Raw genomic sequence first — 20668 nt, 5'->3', positions numbered from 1 at the left:
GAGGTGGTTGCTGCAGATCCTGTACACCTGTGTGAATCCAGAAATGGAAATCATATGTAATCCATAATTCAGGAAGCCAGATGACTACCAACATCAATATTTTCACATGAAATAAACCCCAAATATCTATAATTTAGCTTTTACTTATTTTTGCAGAAATTGTTCATTTTTAGTTCTTAGTAAAAGAGACAAGTTATTTTTCTTTTGATTCAGGAAGGGAGAATACAGATCATCATTGCTGATTCTTTTTTAAAATTTAGTTAAAATACAGTAGTAGATAAAGCTACATGAAAACAATACCTTTCTGGAACAGGAAGGAGACTTTTTAGGTCAGTTACTGTAACTTTCACTGATGATAACTTGTGGTGACATAACTGGGAGTGAAAATTTTCATGGAAGTGACTTAATCAATTAGGATTATCCATTTTAAATCTGTCAAAACGAGAAGCAGCATTTTCTCTTTCCATATGGTTGGGGACAGTCTCTAAAGCAGCTCAAGGCATAAGTGATTTGCAGTCAAACGTTGAACAAATGTAGGGACAAAAGCTTTTCCAAATAGCTGTTTGTCATAGGTGTCAAATGAAGAAAAGGTGGCAGAAAAAATCCTCGTGTATAAAGCTGACAGTCAACAGAACTGCACAAACTGATGTCATTTGGCATCAACTCACAAGAGAAATAAAAATTTATTTTCTAATATATGGAAGAAATGAGTTGGAGAGAAGGGTGGAAAAGACTTAAAAAAAAATAGTAGTTAATTTTTCCTACAATCTATGACTTTTTTTGAGGGATTATATTGGATCTCTAAATTTAAATTCACTATTAGGTATCTTCCTTTTATATAAAGACTAATGATGACAAAACTTTTTTTTTTAAAAAAAGCTGCTTCTTTAGAGGCAACAGACTGCAAGGTTATGTGTAAAGAAAAGAAAAATTGTACAGTCCATATATATTGATGGTACTTGATTTCTTGGCTCTGTTTCAATCCTGAAGTAGTAAAAAAATGAGCAAAATAATATAATGAAAATTCTGAAAATGTTATTTCAGAAATTTCAAAGCATTTTTTGCCATTTTAATTGAACCAATACAAGCATGTTTAAAGAATGTTTACTTATCCAGAATTATGGAGAAGGTTTTTTCATTTCTTCAGTGCTAAACATTTTACTCATTGTGATCATCCAACTTGACCTAAACACACAGGATTTCTCAGAACTCATTTGAAAAATCGAGGTTCAGTCTCAATAAGTCTTTTTGAACAAGATAATTTAATTAGAAAAAACCACATACGCTTGATTTAAAATTTGCCAGTGATGATGAATCCTCCATGTTTCTGTCACAATTGTTCTGAGAGTTGATTAAGCTCATTATTAAAAACATGTTTCATTTTATATTTGGCTACTGAATAACATTGACCTGTTTTCAGTCACTGCTTTTGCCTGTGAGAGTGAATAGTCTTCATTACCAACATTCTGGTTTTGAGTGAGGTAGAACACATGAATGACCATCAAAATTCTCTTTGGTCAGCAAATAGTTTGGGATCACTGAATGTCTCACTCTCGTTTTGAGTCATTTCAACACGCTTGTATTGCAAAGATGAACACCATCTACAGAAGGCAACACAGGCTAACTAACATTGTATACCAAACGGAGGGACTCTATAAGTAAAGGCAGAGGTACCAAAAAGCAAGAAAAAAAGCATTTCCACTTAATTCAGAGTTGGGAGAATTAGATGAATTTGTGGATCCAAGAAACAAAAATAACATAAAAACTCATTTATTATTTGGAGAAGGTACAAATCAACACAAATAAAAGACTAGCAGGATACAGTTGATAATTTTGTAGAGATGTAAAGCAAGCTGGAAAGACACGGATCACGCAAAATTTCCTCAACAGCTGTTGACATGCTATTATAGTGTGTATTGTGGTCTTGCACTATTGTGTGTGATAAAACTGAATTGTTTGTGCATGTGGAAAACTTAATGTGTTATTCATACAGGTCTGAATAATAGTTCTTTACAACAATCAACTTCTTATTTTCCTATTTAATAGAAATGAGAAAATTGTATACAATGGCTAGAAAAAAAGGAGCTGTAACAGCTTCTAACAGGACTGCATACCATTCAGCTTGTGGTTTCTGCTGGCTGTATGTAGCACTGGTAATAAAAACGGCAGCAAACCTCAGGGATTAGTTTACATTATTAGTACTTATTGTGAAAAAGGCAGTACTACCTGTAATTAATAGGTATCAATTTTTAAGGGCTATTAACCTTTGTTTCAGCTTAATATCTATGATGAAGGAGAAGAAGATTTTATTTATAAGGGATTTTCAGTTCCTGTGAAGCAATCAGATAAAAGTTAGACATCTCGACATTAGAAGTTGTTTACTATAGTTTTCACTCCAATGTACAAAACAAGGATATTTAACATGAAAATTCTTATAACACAAGCACGCAAACAAGGCAATCACATAACATGATTTGCATTTAATAAGTTATCTATTGCAAAAAAACCCCTCTCATATGTTAACTAGACTGAATTTCACACCTTAAAGAGGAAGTTAATAGTTCCAATTTATAGATAAAGAAACTTGAGTCACATCAGGAAGTTTCATGGACTTCTTGACAGTTGCATGGAATAATTTGCATTCTAAGCTTTGTTTTAGACCTTTGTAGGAAAATTATTTTCCAAATGCTTCACCAAACAATTATGAGAAAAGAGTTTCTGTTTACCTTTCAAGTGTCTAGATTTTATTTTGAAACAGTCATAGCTTTAGTATAGGAAAGCTTTAGAATAACTATACTTCTGTATCTCTGGGTTAAAATGAATACAATGTTAAATACCTTCCCTCAATTAAGTGGAGATTTGTGAAAATAAAATTATCAAGTACCTTAACAATATGCAAGGGTGGGAAATACTTAAGTATCAGTAAAGTTTCACTACCTACTTAATTTTTTAAAGATTATATCTATTTTTACAATTACAGATTTTACCTAAAATAGCATATTAACAGTAATATCAGAAGTGTAAAACACTTGGGCATAAACCACTGCATGGTAAAATTAAAGTCCTGGCAAGAAGAGTTCCAGAAAGTCAAATACTCTTTGCTCTCACGAGCCTTTAAACATGTTGTCATTTCCAAAGACATCATTATCTTGCAAAGAAATAAGTTCAATTTCCCTCCACTCAGCAGAAGATGATATTAGACCAAGTGGCTATGAATGTAATAAAGCATCTTATGTATGTTGTTAACAAACTCTGATGTCCAGTTAAGAATTTTGTGTTGCATGCTTCGATGGTTGTGAGATATATTCCTTGTAATAGTAAAGGTCATGATTCAAACACTGTCATCTAATTGTAACATAAATAGCTGTTCTACATTTCCCTAAGAATACCCAAATTATGTCCTATACTTGATATCAAAATCCCCTCTGTTGTCTTACATACCATGATTTATGAGCAGGATAAGCATCACATTAAAATAGAGGCAGAGACTGAGTTACAGTTGAAGCACATACTCCTCTTTCACACACGGCAAACACAGAGATAGTGCCCACATTCTTTTTTTCCTGGGTTGGTTTAGGTTTTGGGTGGGGTCTTTTTTTAGCTTGGTATCAGTGATGCATTTAAAGAAAAAAATATTGCTTAAACCTAAATTTTATTGTAAGATGCAAGATTGTTACTAAAGGTATCAACCTGAACTTGACTTAAACAGGAAGGGTTTCAGCATAAATATTGTGAAAGCTGAAAATAAGGTCCTGAATGCATCACAAAAGGTAGAAGAAAAACATAAATCAATTTTTACTGAGACTTATATGAACAGTAAAGAGGTACCAAAGATATGCATTCTTTTTGCAAATACACTCAGGCAGGTATAATCCCAGTGGCTTTATCAAACCAAAATAGGTCCTGCCTAATCATTCAGGCTTTGTGGAAGAAAAGTAAATCAGGAAATCCAATTCATGCTGGTAACTGAAAGATATCAATTTTTAATGAGAATGTGAATATTTTGTTATCTCTCCCATAAAAAAACATTTCTAATAATTTGTTAATCTTAGTAATAGTATGACAAAATATCTAGGGAAGAGAATTAAAGCAGTGGAGTACTAAGGATATGATGTTCATTTTAATTAAATTATTCCTCCCCTACAGAGAACAGTTTTATTGATCCAGGTTCTATCTTGTGAACAAGGAGAAATATATAATTTTGAAGTGAGCATATAGATATTGGCATACTAAAACATTTATCAAAATAATTAAACACACAAATAATCCCACCTCTGTTCACACCACAGCAATTAGAATACATGCCTAACATACACATTTACATTTCCTGTAATTTCAGTGCAACTGAAGTAGATGTTTAAATTTAAATTCTTTGCTATTTAGGGATTGCCTTACATGCCTGAAATTAAACATACTCAAATATGGTACTGACTCAAGAACATCAGTCAGAACTCAACAAGCCACATGCATCTTTCCCTATCATGAATAATTTGACTTCTGAATGCAGCTGTTAGCAGCTATTATTTCAATTAATCACATATCCTACTACAGAACCAATCATATTAATTAAGTGTGCACAAAACCTATTATGGATGTTAAGGGGAGAGAACACAGGAGGGAAAAGAGAAAGGTCAAAGTGGATGAGGGAGGAGCAAGCATAGGAGAATAAGTAAAAGAGGATAAAAGATGCCAGCCATGTAAGCAGGTGCTGGCCAGTAAAGCTGTCCGCCAATGCCTCAGGCTTGATCACTATGTTGGACTCTTATTAAATCCTATATCTTCTGTGTAAGTACACTCCCTACCCTGAGCCTCTGTGTGCCAGCTACTGGAGAGACTATGTCTAAGACCAGCCATTGGAGAGAACAGGGTTTTGCGTGAGTGGCTGAGTGTCCGCTGCTACCTAATACCAAGTCGGACTAACCAGCAAGTAGCAGGAGACCAGCGTCTGGAAAGACCCAGTGACTGGGTAAAGGGCCTACAGAGTGAGCACGCACACAGGACAGACTTAAATCTGTGCTACGATTCCAGAGACATGCACTTGTGAGCCAAGTGAGCAAATGTATGTGTATGTTCTGCTAGTCAACTTTGAGCTGTACTAGCCAGCAAGAAGGAGCAGACCAGCATCCAGAAACACCCACGGTCTGAGCCAGTGACCGGATAAGGAGGCCAGGAGCCAGGCACAAATACTGCGGAAACATAACAGTCCATGCTAATATTCAAAATATCTGGGGGCGGGGGGATGTTAGTGCATCAATAGAGTGAGGGTGGGTGTATGTACTTCCAGCACAGTTCAATCCTAATGAGCCAAACACCAGCAACCGCACCAGGCTGCCCATGCTGTTCATATTTACGTAAGCGCTGATGTTTTTTATGCACGTGCTGGTAAAGGCACTGGTCTCTGGATTGATCTGACATCATAGACCCTCTTAAATGTTAAATCTCCTTATTCAGCAAGGTTTTTTTCTGCTACTGCAAGAATTTTGGATCTAGCTATCATGTATTCTGCTAAACTAAAGCCCAGCCAACACTGACTCCACCAAGAAATAGAAAAAAAAATATCTGCATGCCCAGCACACTCCAACAGCTTTTCTAACCAATTCAAACAACTAGTCCTGAGGACTCAATGACTAAACAAAAAAGAAAAAAAAAAAAACCAAACTGACTTTCCTTTCTATTCCTTGCTGATTGCAATTCAGATTGAGATTTCATGCAGTTCCAACTGAGGTTGAAGTGTAAGAACATTTTTGGAAAGCAGCAGAAATATGTATCTATCGATGGGTTATCAAATAGAATTGTGGGTAGAGAACGTAGACAAAAGAATTCATAGAGTTCAGGAAAATATGTACAAGCAAGGTTAATTGTTTGGGAGGATAATTGTGGAATTATTTGCTTGTATAAGTTTGATATATGGAATTGGGTTTTACACAGTTACAAGACAAAAAGAGAGACACTCCTGCATAATATACCAGGGTTTCTGCTACATTACACGCAATTCCAAAGGGAAGTCATGGCATATCCCTCCTGTTCACAGTCCCTCTATATAGCAGTCACACAGAGTACCAAGGGTTTGCAAAAAAGTCTTACGACTGTTTTCTAAATACCTGTGCCCAGTGACTACTTACACTGGCACAGGAGCCTGGACTCTAAGAACATTTGATGTTACTTCAGATGAGAAAAAAAGAGTTAGAGTAGGGATCATCATACTGAAATAGATATATAAAAAGCTTAACATTTGGGAAATAAAACACTTAAAATGAAGCTGAAGTACACAATGCTCCTGCAGGCCAGTTAAATTAAATTGTGACTAAGAAAAACCTTAAGGGTTGACTGACTTTAAAGCATGAGCTACAATATTGATAAGATGTTTAACTTCTTTGTCAGTGATATGGACAGTGGGATTGAGTGCATCCTCAGAAAGTTTGCCAGTGACACGAAGCTGTGTGGTATGGTCAACACACTGGAGGGACAGGATGCCATCCAGAAGGACTTTGACAGGTGTGAGAGGTAAGCCTATGTGAACCACATGAATAGAGAGAATAGACTGAAAACAGCCCTGAGGAAAAGGATTGGGAGGTGTTGATTGATGAGAAGCTCAATGTGACTCGTCAATGTGTGTTTGCAGACCAGAAAGCCAACCATATCCTTGGGCTGAAGCGTGACCAGCAGGTCCAGGGAGGTGATTCTTCCTCCCTACTCCGCTATCATGAGAGTATCTGGAGTAGTGCGTCCAGCTCTGGGGTCCCCAACATACGAAGGACATGGAGCTGTTGGAGAAAGTCCAAAGGAAGGCCACAAAGATGACCAGAGGGCTGGAGCACCTCTCCTATGAGGACAGGCTGAGAGTGTTGGGATTGTTCAGCCTGGAGAAAAGAAGGCTCCAGAGAGACCTTACAGCAGCCTTCCAGTACCTGAAGGGGCCTACAGAAAAGATGGTGAGGGACTGTTTATCAGGGAGTGTAGTGACAGGACAAGGGGTAATGGGTTTAAGCTGGAGGAGGGTCGATTTAGATGAGATGTTAGAAAGAAATTCTTTACTGTTAGAGTGGTGAGGCACTGGAACAGGTTGCCCAGAGAGGTTGTGGAGGCCCCATCCCTGGAAGTGTTCAAGGTCAGGTTGGATGGGGCTTTGGGCAACGCGGTCTAGTAGAGGGTGTCCCTGCCCATGGCAGGGGGGTTGGAACTAGATGATCTTTGAGGTCCCTTCCAACTCAAACCATTCTATGACTCTGTGATTCTGCGATTCTAAGAACTGTGTTACCACTGTGGGTAAAAATTGTTGTTTACCTACCTAATGTATACTGTAGATGGAATTTGACTTTCCCTTAGCTTTTGTCTTATGTTTGTGACCCATTCTTCATTGACCAAATGAAAAAAAGAAAAAAGAAAAATCAATGAAAATATTTTACAAAAAAGCTCTAGAAAAACTCAGTGTAAGAAAAAAAAACATTAACTCAACACTGTAATTATCAAGCACTCTTAAGGCATAAAACTTCAAGGTTGAAAGATCAGTTTCAATACCGCCTTCTAGCATTTATGCTTTAAAATAAATCTCTGCCCCAGACAATTACTTAATAAGGTAAGTTTAAATTGTCTCTTCTCTCCTGAACAGAATATAGCAATTAAAACCAAAAAAAGACATTAAAGTTTAAAGCAACTAGCTCTTCTTCCCCTCAACCCCTCAGACCATCTTGTGAAAAACATCAAATTTTATCATGACCTTCCATCTCCACATGTCCTTACACAAAAGGTTCGATTTCTTTCCTACACATACCTTCTAATTTAAAAATACAATATGTTAAGGTAATGTTTTCAAGAACTCTGTAATTGTTTTCAGCCTATTCTTTTGGAAAAAAAGATCTATGCAATTTTTCCATCTTTCCATACACTTCACTATTAATATCAATACCAGTCAGGTGGGGGTTTTTTTGTTTGTTTCTTTTTCAGTCTTCTGTCCACTTTCAGTGAAGTTAAACATAGATCTCCAACACTCCTTCAATGCTTTGTGGAATTCAACAGCTGGATAGACAAGGAAAGTTAACTTAGAACCTTCAATGAAGGAATGCTACAGCAGACTCAACAATTGTAGCTCTCAATCAGGAAATTACTAGCTAGTTTAGGGAAGGGGGAAACATAGTCTTTAGTGTATATTTGGGGTGGATCATGGACCTGGGAGGGTCTTGGACAGATTAATTAATGGGAGACAGACACATGCTGTGATTATCCAAGAGCAGAGGAGGACAGGAGAAATGGATAAGCTTCTTTGGTTCTGCTCCTCAAGAAACAACTCTTTTGATACTGCTGGCAATTTCCCAGCTGGAAACAAAAGATTATTGCAGATAATTTTTTATAGCAAATTTAGAGCTAGACATAGATGCACTGATTAATTTATAAAATGAAACAAATCTCTGTCTCTGGAGTTTTCACTGGCTTTATTACCTAAACAGGTGAAGAATAGAAATAAGAACTAGGAAAAGGGGAGGGGAGGAAACAAGTAGTTCTGTCTTATCCAAGGACACATTCTGGTTCCATCTTGTCCATCCACAGCTGTTATCAAATAGATTAGTGGCAATGTGCTATTCTAAGTCAGAGTTAATCGTCTTTTCATTTTCTAGCTCTATTGAAATTGAAAGGAGATAATTTCTTATCAAGTTCTAAAACACAGCAGATATTTTTAAATAGAGAAATAGGCTAAGATGTTGTGAAATAACAGCCTCCCCTGAGGCTGATTTGCATAGTTTAAATGCTCTGAAGTACTATACTCTGGATGTTCAGTAACAAACCATGAGATTCTGATGAAACCTATTGCGTGGCCTAGCTTAAATCTATGAGGCAATTATAGCCTGAAAATCTGTTTTCCGTGATAAATCCACATGGGAAGTCCTATGTAGATTTGCATGAGACTATGCAAAAGACGGGTTTCTGATGTATTCCCTTCTTTTACTTGCATCCTGAATATCTTTCTTCCTCTCCTTTTGCAACATCAGGAGAGCATGCTGAAGTAGATAAATTATTTCCCTATATAGTCAAGGGAATGTACTGTTCTACTCCTTCAATTCAAGGGATTGTTTTTAAAATAACAGTAACAGAGACTTTCTGCTTATTACAGTGCTGCCTTTCACTTCATTAACTTTAAGTTTTTTCACTAAAACAGTTGCCTGGATTTGCAAAAACACGTAAAGATATATCCACACCATATAATTTGTAAAGAAAGTAAAACTCAAAGTTAAAAAGAGCGCATATAACAGGCCCTGTAAACATATATAAAATACGGCCTGAAGACATCCCAGAAAAGTTCAAAGGAAAACCTTTAAGTTTTATTGATCATTGTTTTAGAATATTTCATGTTTTGATGTACCAATATACTGAGCACACCTGTTTCACTGCTGAAAAGCATATCATTCATTAACACTGCAATTCCCACTGCCTCTAACTAGGCTTTCCTGTAAGAAAATTTTTGAGCGCAGATTCCCCAACTATTCATTCACACAGGAATTTTGCAGGAGTGCCTTAAAATATGACACAAAAATGTCCCTATTGATTACTGATTTTGTCCATGTGAGGAAAGTCTTAGATGTGCTGTGGCTTTAGAGAGCTCTCCAAGGTTTCCCATGCTGACAGTAGAGACAACCTGCACTCAAGAATGCCACCAGCTGGAATGCATTGACTTTATCAACATATCTCTCTGGAGACAAATATGACTTAGACTGCATCACTCGTGTTGCCATGTCATCAGTACTGACACCCTCTTTAAAAGAGCATGCTTCTCTTTCAGCTATAACATGAGAATACTGCTCTTTTATAATGGTTTCACCTGGTTGAGAGAGGTAAGCCAGGGTGATTTGACAACCAGAAAACTGCCATATACATGAAGTAGAAAGGGGTCCCATGCTTTCCCTTCTGCTGGAAACTTCACAAAGCAAATCTACATCTGTACAAGCTTCTGAGTGCCATGATGGCACTTCAGAGATAACAGAACAAGGAAAAAAGCTAGCTGAATGTTTAAAGAAGGTAATAGTCATACAGATAGGCAAATGATGTCCAAAGATGGTCAAGAAAGTCATTCTGTCTTGCATACACTGTGTTCAAAAAGGCTGCTATTTTGTGGTGAGCATAAACAATAATTTCTTCAAAGGCATATGTAATCTTCAGAGTAGCAGTTCACCTGCCTATGATGCAAAGCCTAATTAGGTGCAGCACAGCACCACAACTTTGGATTGATTCTACTGAGAAAATTGGTAAGGTGTGAGAAAATATCTAAGCCTGCCAAGACAAGAAAAGAAATGTAAAAGCAGACAGAATGGTAGTAGCAGCTCAAGGGCTCAGTAGGAAACTACTGAAATTAAAAGATATAAAAACTCTGTGAAAAAAAAGGATCAGAAGGTGGAAACTCAGCAACATCATGGATCAATCCATTCCAAGAAGCAGTGGAGGCTGACCTGTCCCCAAATCACTGATGACAACCTGGGCAACAAAGATATATCCCGTGTCTCACTGGGAATACTGACCATATTAATACCTAGCCTAGCAGCATGTTAGTCCTAGTTAACTACTGCATGTATTAGCCAATAAAACAGAGCCGTGTATTCTAAAATTGCATAAATCTTGTTTGCAAAGTCTCTTTGTGCACAGCAAAAGATGCCTACCCCAAAAGTAATCCAGCGAGGAAGGAATATCATAACCCAAAAGTGGAGGAAAGGTAGGTCTCTCACTCGAAGGATGATTCCAGTGAAGATGGTATCACAATATTCTCATGAAGCTCCTGATTGACAGACCACCAGCTCTATAGGGCCTCCATCAGTAAGGGACCTCCACCAATCTACAATGGGATATGGCCCATTGTATCCCGGTAAACCTCTCTCTGTCAGACTGGTGCTGAGGACCCATAAATTTTTCTACTAGGTATCCAACAACCAGTAACTCTCCATCTAGATGCAGTCTGCAATCAGCCAGCCACTGTCCTATACTCGTAATAACATACCAGAACTGGAGTTAAACCTACCTTTGTGCACTGACTTGGACCAGGAGTTAATCCTGGATCCCAGGAAGCCAGCCCTAATAGCATCTCAGGAGCAGAACAGAAGTAGGGTAAAAAATGGGGACACTAAAAGGGAAAACCTGATCTACCAAACTGTGCCCTTTCCCAAAAAAAGAGAGGCAGTAGAGTAGAAAGAAAAGATGAGTTGCAGTACTGTGAGCTGAATGTACCCACAGCTTGAGGAACAGTACCAGTGGGAACCACTGGTGGTTGACTTCAGAAGACTGCCTGCCTGCTCCTTGCCTCCATTCCTTTCTGTCCTCATTCCTTCTCCATCTATGATGAAACCAACCTACCAGTCCCATGGTCCTAGACATGAAGAGTCAGACAGCTGTCTGACAGCTACCTGCAAAGCCTTCTGCATAAATGGTACTCAGTCTTGGAACAGTTAACGGACCCATGACAGCATGTTGTAGAGCTCTTTGGTCAGTAACAGGGCCAGCAGGGGAAGAGAAAATTCAAAGCAACAACCTCAACCCTAAGTTTCAGAGCAGCCTAGGTTCAATTCAACCTCCTCTACGTAGTTTTACATAATTTTAAAAATATTTTCCTAAATTAGGTGCTCAAATTCAGTATTATTTATTGTGGCCACCACACAGTCAGTCAGTCATCTCTTTATATTAAAGTTTAAAATCTTCCTCACAAATAAATCCAGGTATTTACACTATCTAGAAGATTTTCAAGAAATTCTAAATCAAGAATTATTAACTTTGTTCTTCCATATGCTAGCATGTGCACCATGGGCATTAGAGGTCACTCTCACTGACAGAGGTAGCTTTTGTCTTGACACTAGGCTGCATAATTCCTCAATGAGTCTGTGTAACACAAGTAATTAATGTACCACAGCTTATGAACTACTCAGGTGAACAGTACATCTGTTGAACAGTTTTGCTCAGAAAAGTGAAACTTGATAGTTTCAAAAGGTGAAAATGCAGGGAAGGCAATAACATTAATGAAAGAAAATAAAAACTGAAGAAAAGTAGCAAAAGTTCATTGCAAAGAAGGAAGACTTGAATAGATATAACAGGAAAATACTTAGACTAAGGAAGCTCAAAGGAAATCTGGCACCTGAATCCACCAGCATTTCAATGGAACTCTAATTCCTTCAGTTTTCCTGTGAAAATGTGTGCCAAAAAGAAGGAAATGTTGAATCTGAAACCCTGAAAAGAAGGAAAACACTTTTTTTTTTAAGTGAATCTACTAATTATTGTAACTTATTTCATTTTGATTTGCAGTGAGGTCTCAGTGTATGGGGGTGTGTGTGTCTTTGCTAGTTAATTTCATTATTAATAACCATTTATGAAGATAAAAATAGGATAGTATTGCATATCTACCAGGTTGTTCAGTCTTTTTTATCACTTGAATGTCCCTTTCCTACAGAATCCATTATATGAATATTGACTACTTTCTTATACAACCTCTGATGTAAGTTATAAAGTGTAAAATTATTTCTGTTTGTTGTGAGTGACCAAACCATGGTCAGAGAATGCAGTTAAAACATGGAAAAGGAAAGAGAGCTTAACATTTTCCAACATCTTTTCAAAATAGTCTGCTAGAACAGAGAACTATTTCTCACGGCTCTTTTCTTCTAGCTCTTCAAGTCATTTTGTGATAATGAAAGTATTATAAAAGAGACAGTCTTCCTAGGAACTAAGACAACCAGGAAAGTCGAGTATATTAGTTTCATTGTTTTTCGGTCTTTGAAAGCAATCACAAATAAAACTGGATTGTACATGCAGAATTACTGGAAGAAAAAAGCAGATGCAAATAAGTACAGAATTAAAGAATTAAGTCTTGAAATTCAACATTTTAGGGAAATGGCCTAAGGCTCTGAACAAAATTTATGCCATTTCTTAGGTAAAATTAGTTTAAAAGCCAAATTATCTATAAGCATAGTGGACTGTACATGATTTAAAAAGTACACTAAAATGCCTTCTCAAATATTGTTGAATAAAATATGAAACTATAATAGTAACATGCTTCCAAAGTGCATACACAGAATTTTAACATCTCAAATCTGATTGCCATCAAAGTGGTTTAACACTGCAGGCAGCTTTTTGGAAAATGTCTCCCTGACGGTGTATACATTTATGGAATATATTTTATCTTTCTTTCCTAATGTGCTTGTGAGAGTTAATAAATACATGTATTTTACACTACAACAAAGTTAGAAGGCAAAATTAAATAACTGATCATAGAGATCTCAGTAAAAAGGGAAAAGAGATGAACATGGAAGAGGTGACATGACAGCTTTAGAATATAAAATGAAATGTGGAGAGAGATGTCTAAAAAACTAGGTTCAGCTAACTGCCCTGTTTACTGTTCTTGTTTGAGGAGGCACCAAGTTGCTCACAACAGGCAGGCTTATTGACCACCTGGAAAAGCAGCTAAACCATAAAATGCCATGAGTGGAGGTTAAATGCAAAACGTGATCATAGCTTCACTATTAGGACCGGATGAAGTGATGCAGTCTGTGTTACTGGGAAACAGCACCCAGCAGTCCAGAAGACTTACATTGCTACTCTGAAGCCAAGGCAGGAAAAAAGGATAGTCTACCATGAGTAACAATTTCACACCATGACTAGTATTTTCTCTTTTTTGTAAAAGTATGATGAAAAAATTATTCCAGGATTCTCAGCCTATCTCACTATTTCTGGATTTCTCCCTTCAGTTTTTAGAGGCAGTGAGGAAAAAAACAAGTTATTAATTAGCTGCAAACACAGTTTTCCCACAAGTATAAATGTTGCTCATAAAATGATCTCACAATTATATTCCAGCAAGCCTACTAAGAAGAATATTTGGTTCCAACATGTTTTCAAAGTATTCTTTCTTCATTATAGGGAACAGTGGTAAAGCAGTAACACCTGCATCTAATCTACACTGCATCTACTGTTCAGTGTAGGGAAAAAGAAGTACAGAGTCTTTCCATAAAAACGATTCTTAACATGACTCCACTGTCCCTGACTTGTGAGTGAGACCAGGTGCTAAAAAAAAAAAAAAAAAAAAAAAAAAAAGCATGCATTCACTGGTCTTATGGCCTCTCAACAAGGGAGATTAGGCTGCAGAATCCTCAGAGCAGAAGATTTACATCATGAAAATATTCAAGATACAAAAGAATAAGTAGTGTAAAGTACAATATATAAAGACTGCTTTGCTGCTCCAATATTTCTGTCAAGTGATTGCTCTGTCAGTTTTACTATGTACGTGAATCAGATTGCTTTGGACAGTTCCTCACTCCTTCTGTGAAAAAAATAAATATAATCTCATGACAACAGTTATAACTTTTATATATGCCTGTGTAAAATGTACAAATAGAAAATGATATGACGTCCAGATCAATTCCTACATCTTCTTTTTCCTCTAAAGCCTTCTTTCTATATCACCCAGAAATATTGTTGAGCTATAGTAAGCTTCAAGGAGAGAGAACAAAAACAGTTTCTTGCTGGGAACAGCAAGGTCTGCAACATCCTTTACAAAATAAAGGAGTGGCAAGTATCTCTTCAGAAAAATCACATTATATGGCAAATTTTTGAATGGAATTGAAAACAAGTCACCCTCATTTAATTTTTCTAACTCAGGTCTTTAATTTGAGATAGATACCATTTCTTCAAGGAAAATTATATGGCTTATTCTGATATCTATATTAACATGAAATGGATGCTCACACATACATTTGTGTGGGATACTAGCAGGGAAAACTACTTCCCTTGGTAAATAATTCGAGATATGAATAATTTATCTGTATGTTTTGAAATTAGAAAGCATATCTGAGAAGAAATCTATAAAAATAAATTATACAGAAAAATATTTAAATAATATGTGTAAATACAGAAATCTACCTATCTCCTATACTTCAGCAATGAAAAACTTGTAATGAGTAAAATATGCTAATTCTGTGGTAATCCAAGCTTTACCATAGCACTAGATAAATCAAATAAATCAATTAATATAAAAGTCATAAACACATTTTGGTATAATTACAACACTAAAGGTAATTCACTCCTTTCCTATCCTATCTCAGATCAAACGTGACCAGCAATATCATCTAAAATTTAATTCAAAAAATAAACCAAATAATTTAATTATTTCCAGATAGTTCAGGTTTATAGTTTCTAGATTTTATTTTCACATTTGAAATTGTCAGGAACAACATAGGAAAATACAGAAAATAGTAATTTGCAGCAGAAAAACTGTCTTAGGGAAAAAACAAACAAACAAACCCCAAACAGTTGAAAGGACTGACAAATCTGAAGAGAAAGAGAAGCATATCTAGAACCAAATAATTGTGAAGTCTATTTCCTATTTTGTTTTCTGTTAATTCAGTAAAAATTAAAAGCCGTTATAAATGTTTAATTCATTTATTTTAGGAATTTCTTACCTCTTTCTTTTCTCCTAGGAGAAAAACTAGAAAACTAGGAAAAAAAATTTTAAAAAGAAATTTCTTAGCTATTACATGATTTTCCTGTCTGGTACTTCAGGTTTTAGGAAACTGTGACTTGTTACAGGATAAATTGATAAAATAAGTATTGATAATAGTTTAAATATATTTAAAAGATTACTTTTCAAGTGTATTCATTTGCACTAATTACAAAAACATACAATTCCTCATTAAAAAAACCCTTTTAAGAAGCCTTTCAATTTAAATTTAATGAAGACTTTTAACAATTGCAGCTTTTCTACCTAGTATTTCACAAACATTTTTATAGTGGTGTTGCTCATCTTGACAGTCTATATTTATTTGGATTTAATCTCTTAATTCAAAGTCTTTCCTAGGAATACATCAAGACTGCATTAGTATATGGGTTCCTTCACCCTTTTTAGATCATATTGTAGCACCTATTATGAGGTCAGTAGCATCCCTCTTGTTTCTTTTACACATAATCATCTCTTTCGAATCACACATGAAATTTGTGCTTTGACAGTAAGACATTATTTATAAAAGAAATCATATTTCAAAAGTCCAAGAAAATCATTGCAGGAGTGAGGGAAAAATAACTGTCAAAAAATGAACAATACACACTTCAGAGGAGTTTACTGGATGCACCTCTGAATATTACTTACTTATTTATTTTAAGTAAAACAAACAAACTTCATTGACATGAGGCTAATTCTTGTTTCCACAAGAAGCCAGATTCAACACATCAACTGATGATTTGCACTCATCAAAACACAAAATTTTATACACGCTCTAGATTTCAGGGGCCATAAAAGATCACACCTTGTAAAAAAGTAGGACTCAAGAAATTACATACCTCGTGGCTGTTTAAGCAGAAGATGGAAAACAGATTCCTTACTGGTGGACTTGGATAGGACAGATACATCGAAATGACAACTGGACTGCTCTTGATCTGGGGAGGGAAAAAAAAACCAAAACATTCAGGGAAACTAATTTGGAAGTCAAAACTGATTGAACAATTTCCCTAATAAAGTAGCTTCCTAGACAGAGGTTTTAAAAAAATATATTCTCAAATGGAAGGACATGGGCCTTTTTTTTACCCTTTGCTTAAAGGTTCTCTCAGTATTTTCCTCACTGTGATGAAGAAAAGTATAGATACATTATGGAGATCTCCTTAAATAGAATTAAAATAACACGCCATCAAGAAAAAAAAAAAAACAGAGTTTAAAATGTTTTCAGTTAAATAAGATCTAGAGGTTACAAAAGAAACTGTTTTCTAGATAAAAAAAAAATCAAATGGCCAAGAAGGTTCATGGTGATATGAAACACGTAAGAGAAGGCTTGAGAGAGACAGGTTCAGGACCAGCAGTACTGCAACAGTAGCAGACAAGAATTGTTTTCTTGATGACGTTACCAGATCAACTAACAGGTTACTTCACAGAGACAGAGAATTTAGACATTATTTTGATTGTTTTCACTGATTACTGTCAATGTTGTGGATAAATGAAAAATGAGATCAGAAAAACTGGTTTGAAGTCCAATTTTATAAATGGGTTTTGGAGCTGTTCAAGCAGCCAAAGGTGTCTTGCTACATGAATTGACACTTGCAGGAAATGCCTTGTAGGGAATACATCTAGCAGTTAACTCCAAGAATCTGAGCCCAACAGATAGACCATATCTGAATAACACGTCATATTAAAGGGTAGCAGCACTGAATGATAAACTGCTGACAGAAAGATATGATGCACAGGAGTGCATCAAACAGCTGGGGGAAGACCATCATTTGGGGTTAGAGAACAAAGTTAAAATAGCCTTAAGGAACAGAACAATGAGCAAAGATGTTCAGGAAAGCAAAGAAAATATCCTGAAAATATCAACCTTCTTGGTTCTTGTGAGAAGAGAAACAGGCTCAGAATTATTTCAGCTCAAGAACAAAGTTTCAGGCTTTGGAAACCAGCTTAGAAGTTTAAGATGAAATTTGCAATCTATAGGGAAATACTTAAAGAATTGAAGGACCCTTTCCAAATTTTAAAAGATGAGTGCATAAGAAAAGCCTACACAATTATTTTAATATATCAATAAAGCAACTATATTGCCATCCTTCTTGACCTGAGACACTGCAATGGCAGAAACAAGGCTGTTGTGAAATCTTTCCCCACAATGCTAATTATTCTGAAGGAATTCTTTTCTATTTTTTTGTCCGTGATGCAAACAAGCGGAATACTATAAATTTTCCCTACTAGAAGAGTTTTCCAAAGTTTTAAATATCTGTTATTTATTTCTTCTTTATATCCATCTACATATTCAGCTAAAAAGTAATTTTCACAGAACTAGTTAACTAATATGCGGAAATCTTTTTCTTTTTTTTTTTTCCTCTGAAAAATAATTTCACTGTGTAAAATTAAAAGCACTAGATTATGCTTTGTGATGTTTGAAAAATGTATTTATCAGTTCAGATCTTCATTTATACATTGCACATTATTTTTTTAATTGGTAGCTAATGTCACAGTTTGAATTATGCCACAATCAGCACAAAGGGATGTTAGCACTTTTATTATAAACTGCTTATCCACATTCAAAACTGATTTGCAAATAATAGATTTCTTCACATTTGTATTACTTCATTCTAACAGTGACTTAAATATAGGCAATAATACTTATGTCCAATGTATTTTGCCTGAAAGAAAAATAACTGTTAGTAGCAGACTTGCTTTGAGTAGTTAGTTCAGTTGCATAATAAAGTCAGAAAACAGTTTGAAAACATTTTGCAAGGCACATTTAAAAAGTGGCAATCCTAGTTCGGAAATCTTTGTGTGGAAAAAGACATGGACAAGCTACACTGCATGCAACCTTATTTTGGAAATAAGATAAGTTTTAATAATCAACAACATGAGACAGCTATTTTAACGTGACTGTGCACACGCCCCTCCCAAAAGCGATCTTACACAGTGCCACAGATACCAGGTTTGATAACACAGATAACACTAGATTCCAGAGAGAAATCTATTTACCTCCCTTATCCAATTCCTAATTACCACTGTAGCTTTACTCTTTTATTTGATCATGGCCCTTCAAATTTTGAAGTGCATATCCTCTAAAAGAGAGTTGCACTTTTTTCCTGTAACTTCGAAATACATTTGACCCATTGAAAACATGAAATTAAATTATCCATGTCAACCAAAATAAAGAATTATAGGTACTAATGAACCACTAATGCTTAGGGACAATTCTTATACAGGTGAACTCTGTGGGGTCTGGTTTATGCTGGAGATTTCAGTAGTATCAATTATTTATATCAGTTTAGTTGCTTCCACAAAGTCATAGCAGAGAAATTATACAATGATATTTATAGAAGAGCAGCAACATTCAACTTGAAACAGCTGAACTAGTACAAATGGTCGCTAAACCATCTGTAACAGGAGTTTGCATACTCTGTAGCTCTGATCATTGGTTCATATTGGGGAAAATTACCTGCTGTCAAACATTACTCCCATGAATATTCTTAATGTAGCTATGAATGCTTATGTGAATAAGAGCTGCAGACTTAAGCCACAGATATGTATCTAAATCCTGGGAAGCAAACTTATTGCTATTAAATTCCATAAGTTTTAGGAGGTCCGAGATTTCATCCCTTCATCACAAATAATCAGATGGTGGGTAGTTCTACTTGCTCTACAATTATCCAAAATAAAGGACAGATTGTGCTACAATATCAGCCAAAATTCACAGAAAGAACCATTTCTGAGGAATAATGCTCTTGGGTTTGAGAAAGCTTCAGAAATGCAAATAACAGCTTCAGTAATGGTCCAGATATGACAATTCCAAATTAATTTCTATTTTAATTCCTGAATTATGCAATTCTAAACATAATTTCACATCTATCTAGGGCAGAAACTGCCTAAGGAATGTTACTTGAAAACAAGTAACTGTAATCTTTAAAGCAGTAAGTAAATCTATAAATGTTGATGTTTATTGCTTGTACACTTTAATTGAGATGCCCTATTTTCATTGTTACCACTCTTAATTAAGAAAGTGGCAAATGATCTGAAACACAATTTGTAAAGATTAAGATCAATCAAACATTTCATTCTGCCTTCTGACTTGCTACTTTATGTTGATTTCCCCATTCTGCCCTCTCTCTGGCCTCCAATAACACCAGCAATAAGCATAACGAGTTCAGCATAAGATTAAATAAAGGAAGGCATTCCAGTAACTTTCTTTAATGCTAAAATATCACCTAAGAGGTTTCAAAATGCTAGTAACTTTTATATATAGATATATATATATACTGGTTTATATCACTAAACCTACAGTTTTAAGTGCTGTTCTCAGAGATGGATTCAAAACTTTCTGTGAATTTGAGTTACCTGCTAGCAGGATCATTTCTATTCTTTGGATTAACATTTTTCAGGAAAAAACAGGTTTTAAGAATGACTAGGCTGTCCCTCTTTAAGGAATAAATTAAGACTACTTTCTATTTCAGACTCAAATGTTTGTGTTGAACTATTTCAGATGGAGGGTTATTATTGCTATGTCTGAAGTAATATTACTGTCATTCCTAATTAGCTTGTACTTTCCTAAGTGTGTTCTTGCACTGCTGCGAAAGATCCTAGGGCAAAAATAGGTTCTTCATGTTAAAACACACTAAAATAAAGTGTAGATTATCACAGCGTAGGTAAGAGATATGGTCCTCTCCATAACTTAGGACTGTAAATGGTCTTGAAATAATGTTCAGTTTTGGATGTCTCATTAACAAATGGATACAAGCAAAACAAACGGGGGGGGGGGGGGGCAATGGGGAGGAGGGGGGAGGAATTTGTGGAAAAGCAAGTTCAGAACTACCAAAGTTCAGTTCTTGGTAGGAAAAGATGTGTACTAGAAGTAATGTACCCATAGTAGGATAACTTTCTCACCAGACCGATTAGCCTTGTGGGATGGGAAATTCATTCTTAATGTTGAAAAAACCCAAGTTAATTAGCTTTTACTGTACACTGGGCTAACATATCTGCATTGCCATGGTATATACAATATCAAAGTTAGTATATTAAAATACTATTTGCTTCATTTCCAGGTAAACTATGACTTGAGAACATGAAAGTTCAACTAAATATATAGGCCATTATGGAAATTATTTCCCAGGATATGTAAGGGCCAGAAATACTCAGCTGAACTTATGCCTCTATGACTTTGTTTATAAGACTAGATTTCTCTTCCTCTGGAAAGAGGAAATAGGAATT

At 35.7% G+C, this 20668-nt stretch overlaps 1 protein-coding gene across 1 annotated transcript in view; it reads right to left on the bottom strand.

Annotated features, from left to right (window-relative positions):
* CFAP47 (cilia and flagella associated protein 47) overlaps window positions 1–20668 on the bottom strand; it is a 362349-nt gene that overhangs the window by 56644 nt on the left and 285037 nt on the right. The window contains 1 exon segment of the mRNA XM_054819861.1: window positions 16288–16383. Within this exon segment, the coding sequence (XP_054675836.1) occupies window positions 16288–16383 (96 nt within the window).

The sequence above is a fragment of the Grus americana genome, chromosome 1 (assembly GCF_028858705.1).
Source record: "Grus americana isolate bGruAme1 chromosome 1, bGruAme1.mat, whole genome shotgun sequence".
NCBI lineage: Eukaryota > Metazoa > Chordata > Aves > Gruiformes > Gruidae > Grus > Grus americana.
Note: the sequence above shows the minus strand (reverse complement) of the source record. Positions and strands in the feature narration are given on the sequence as shown.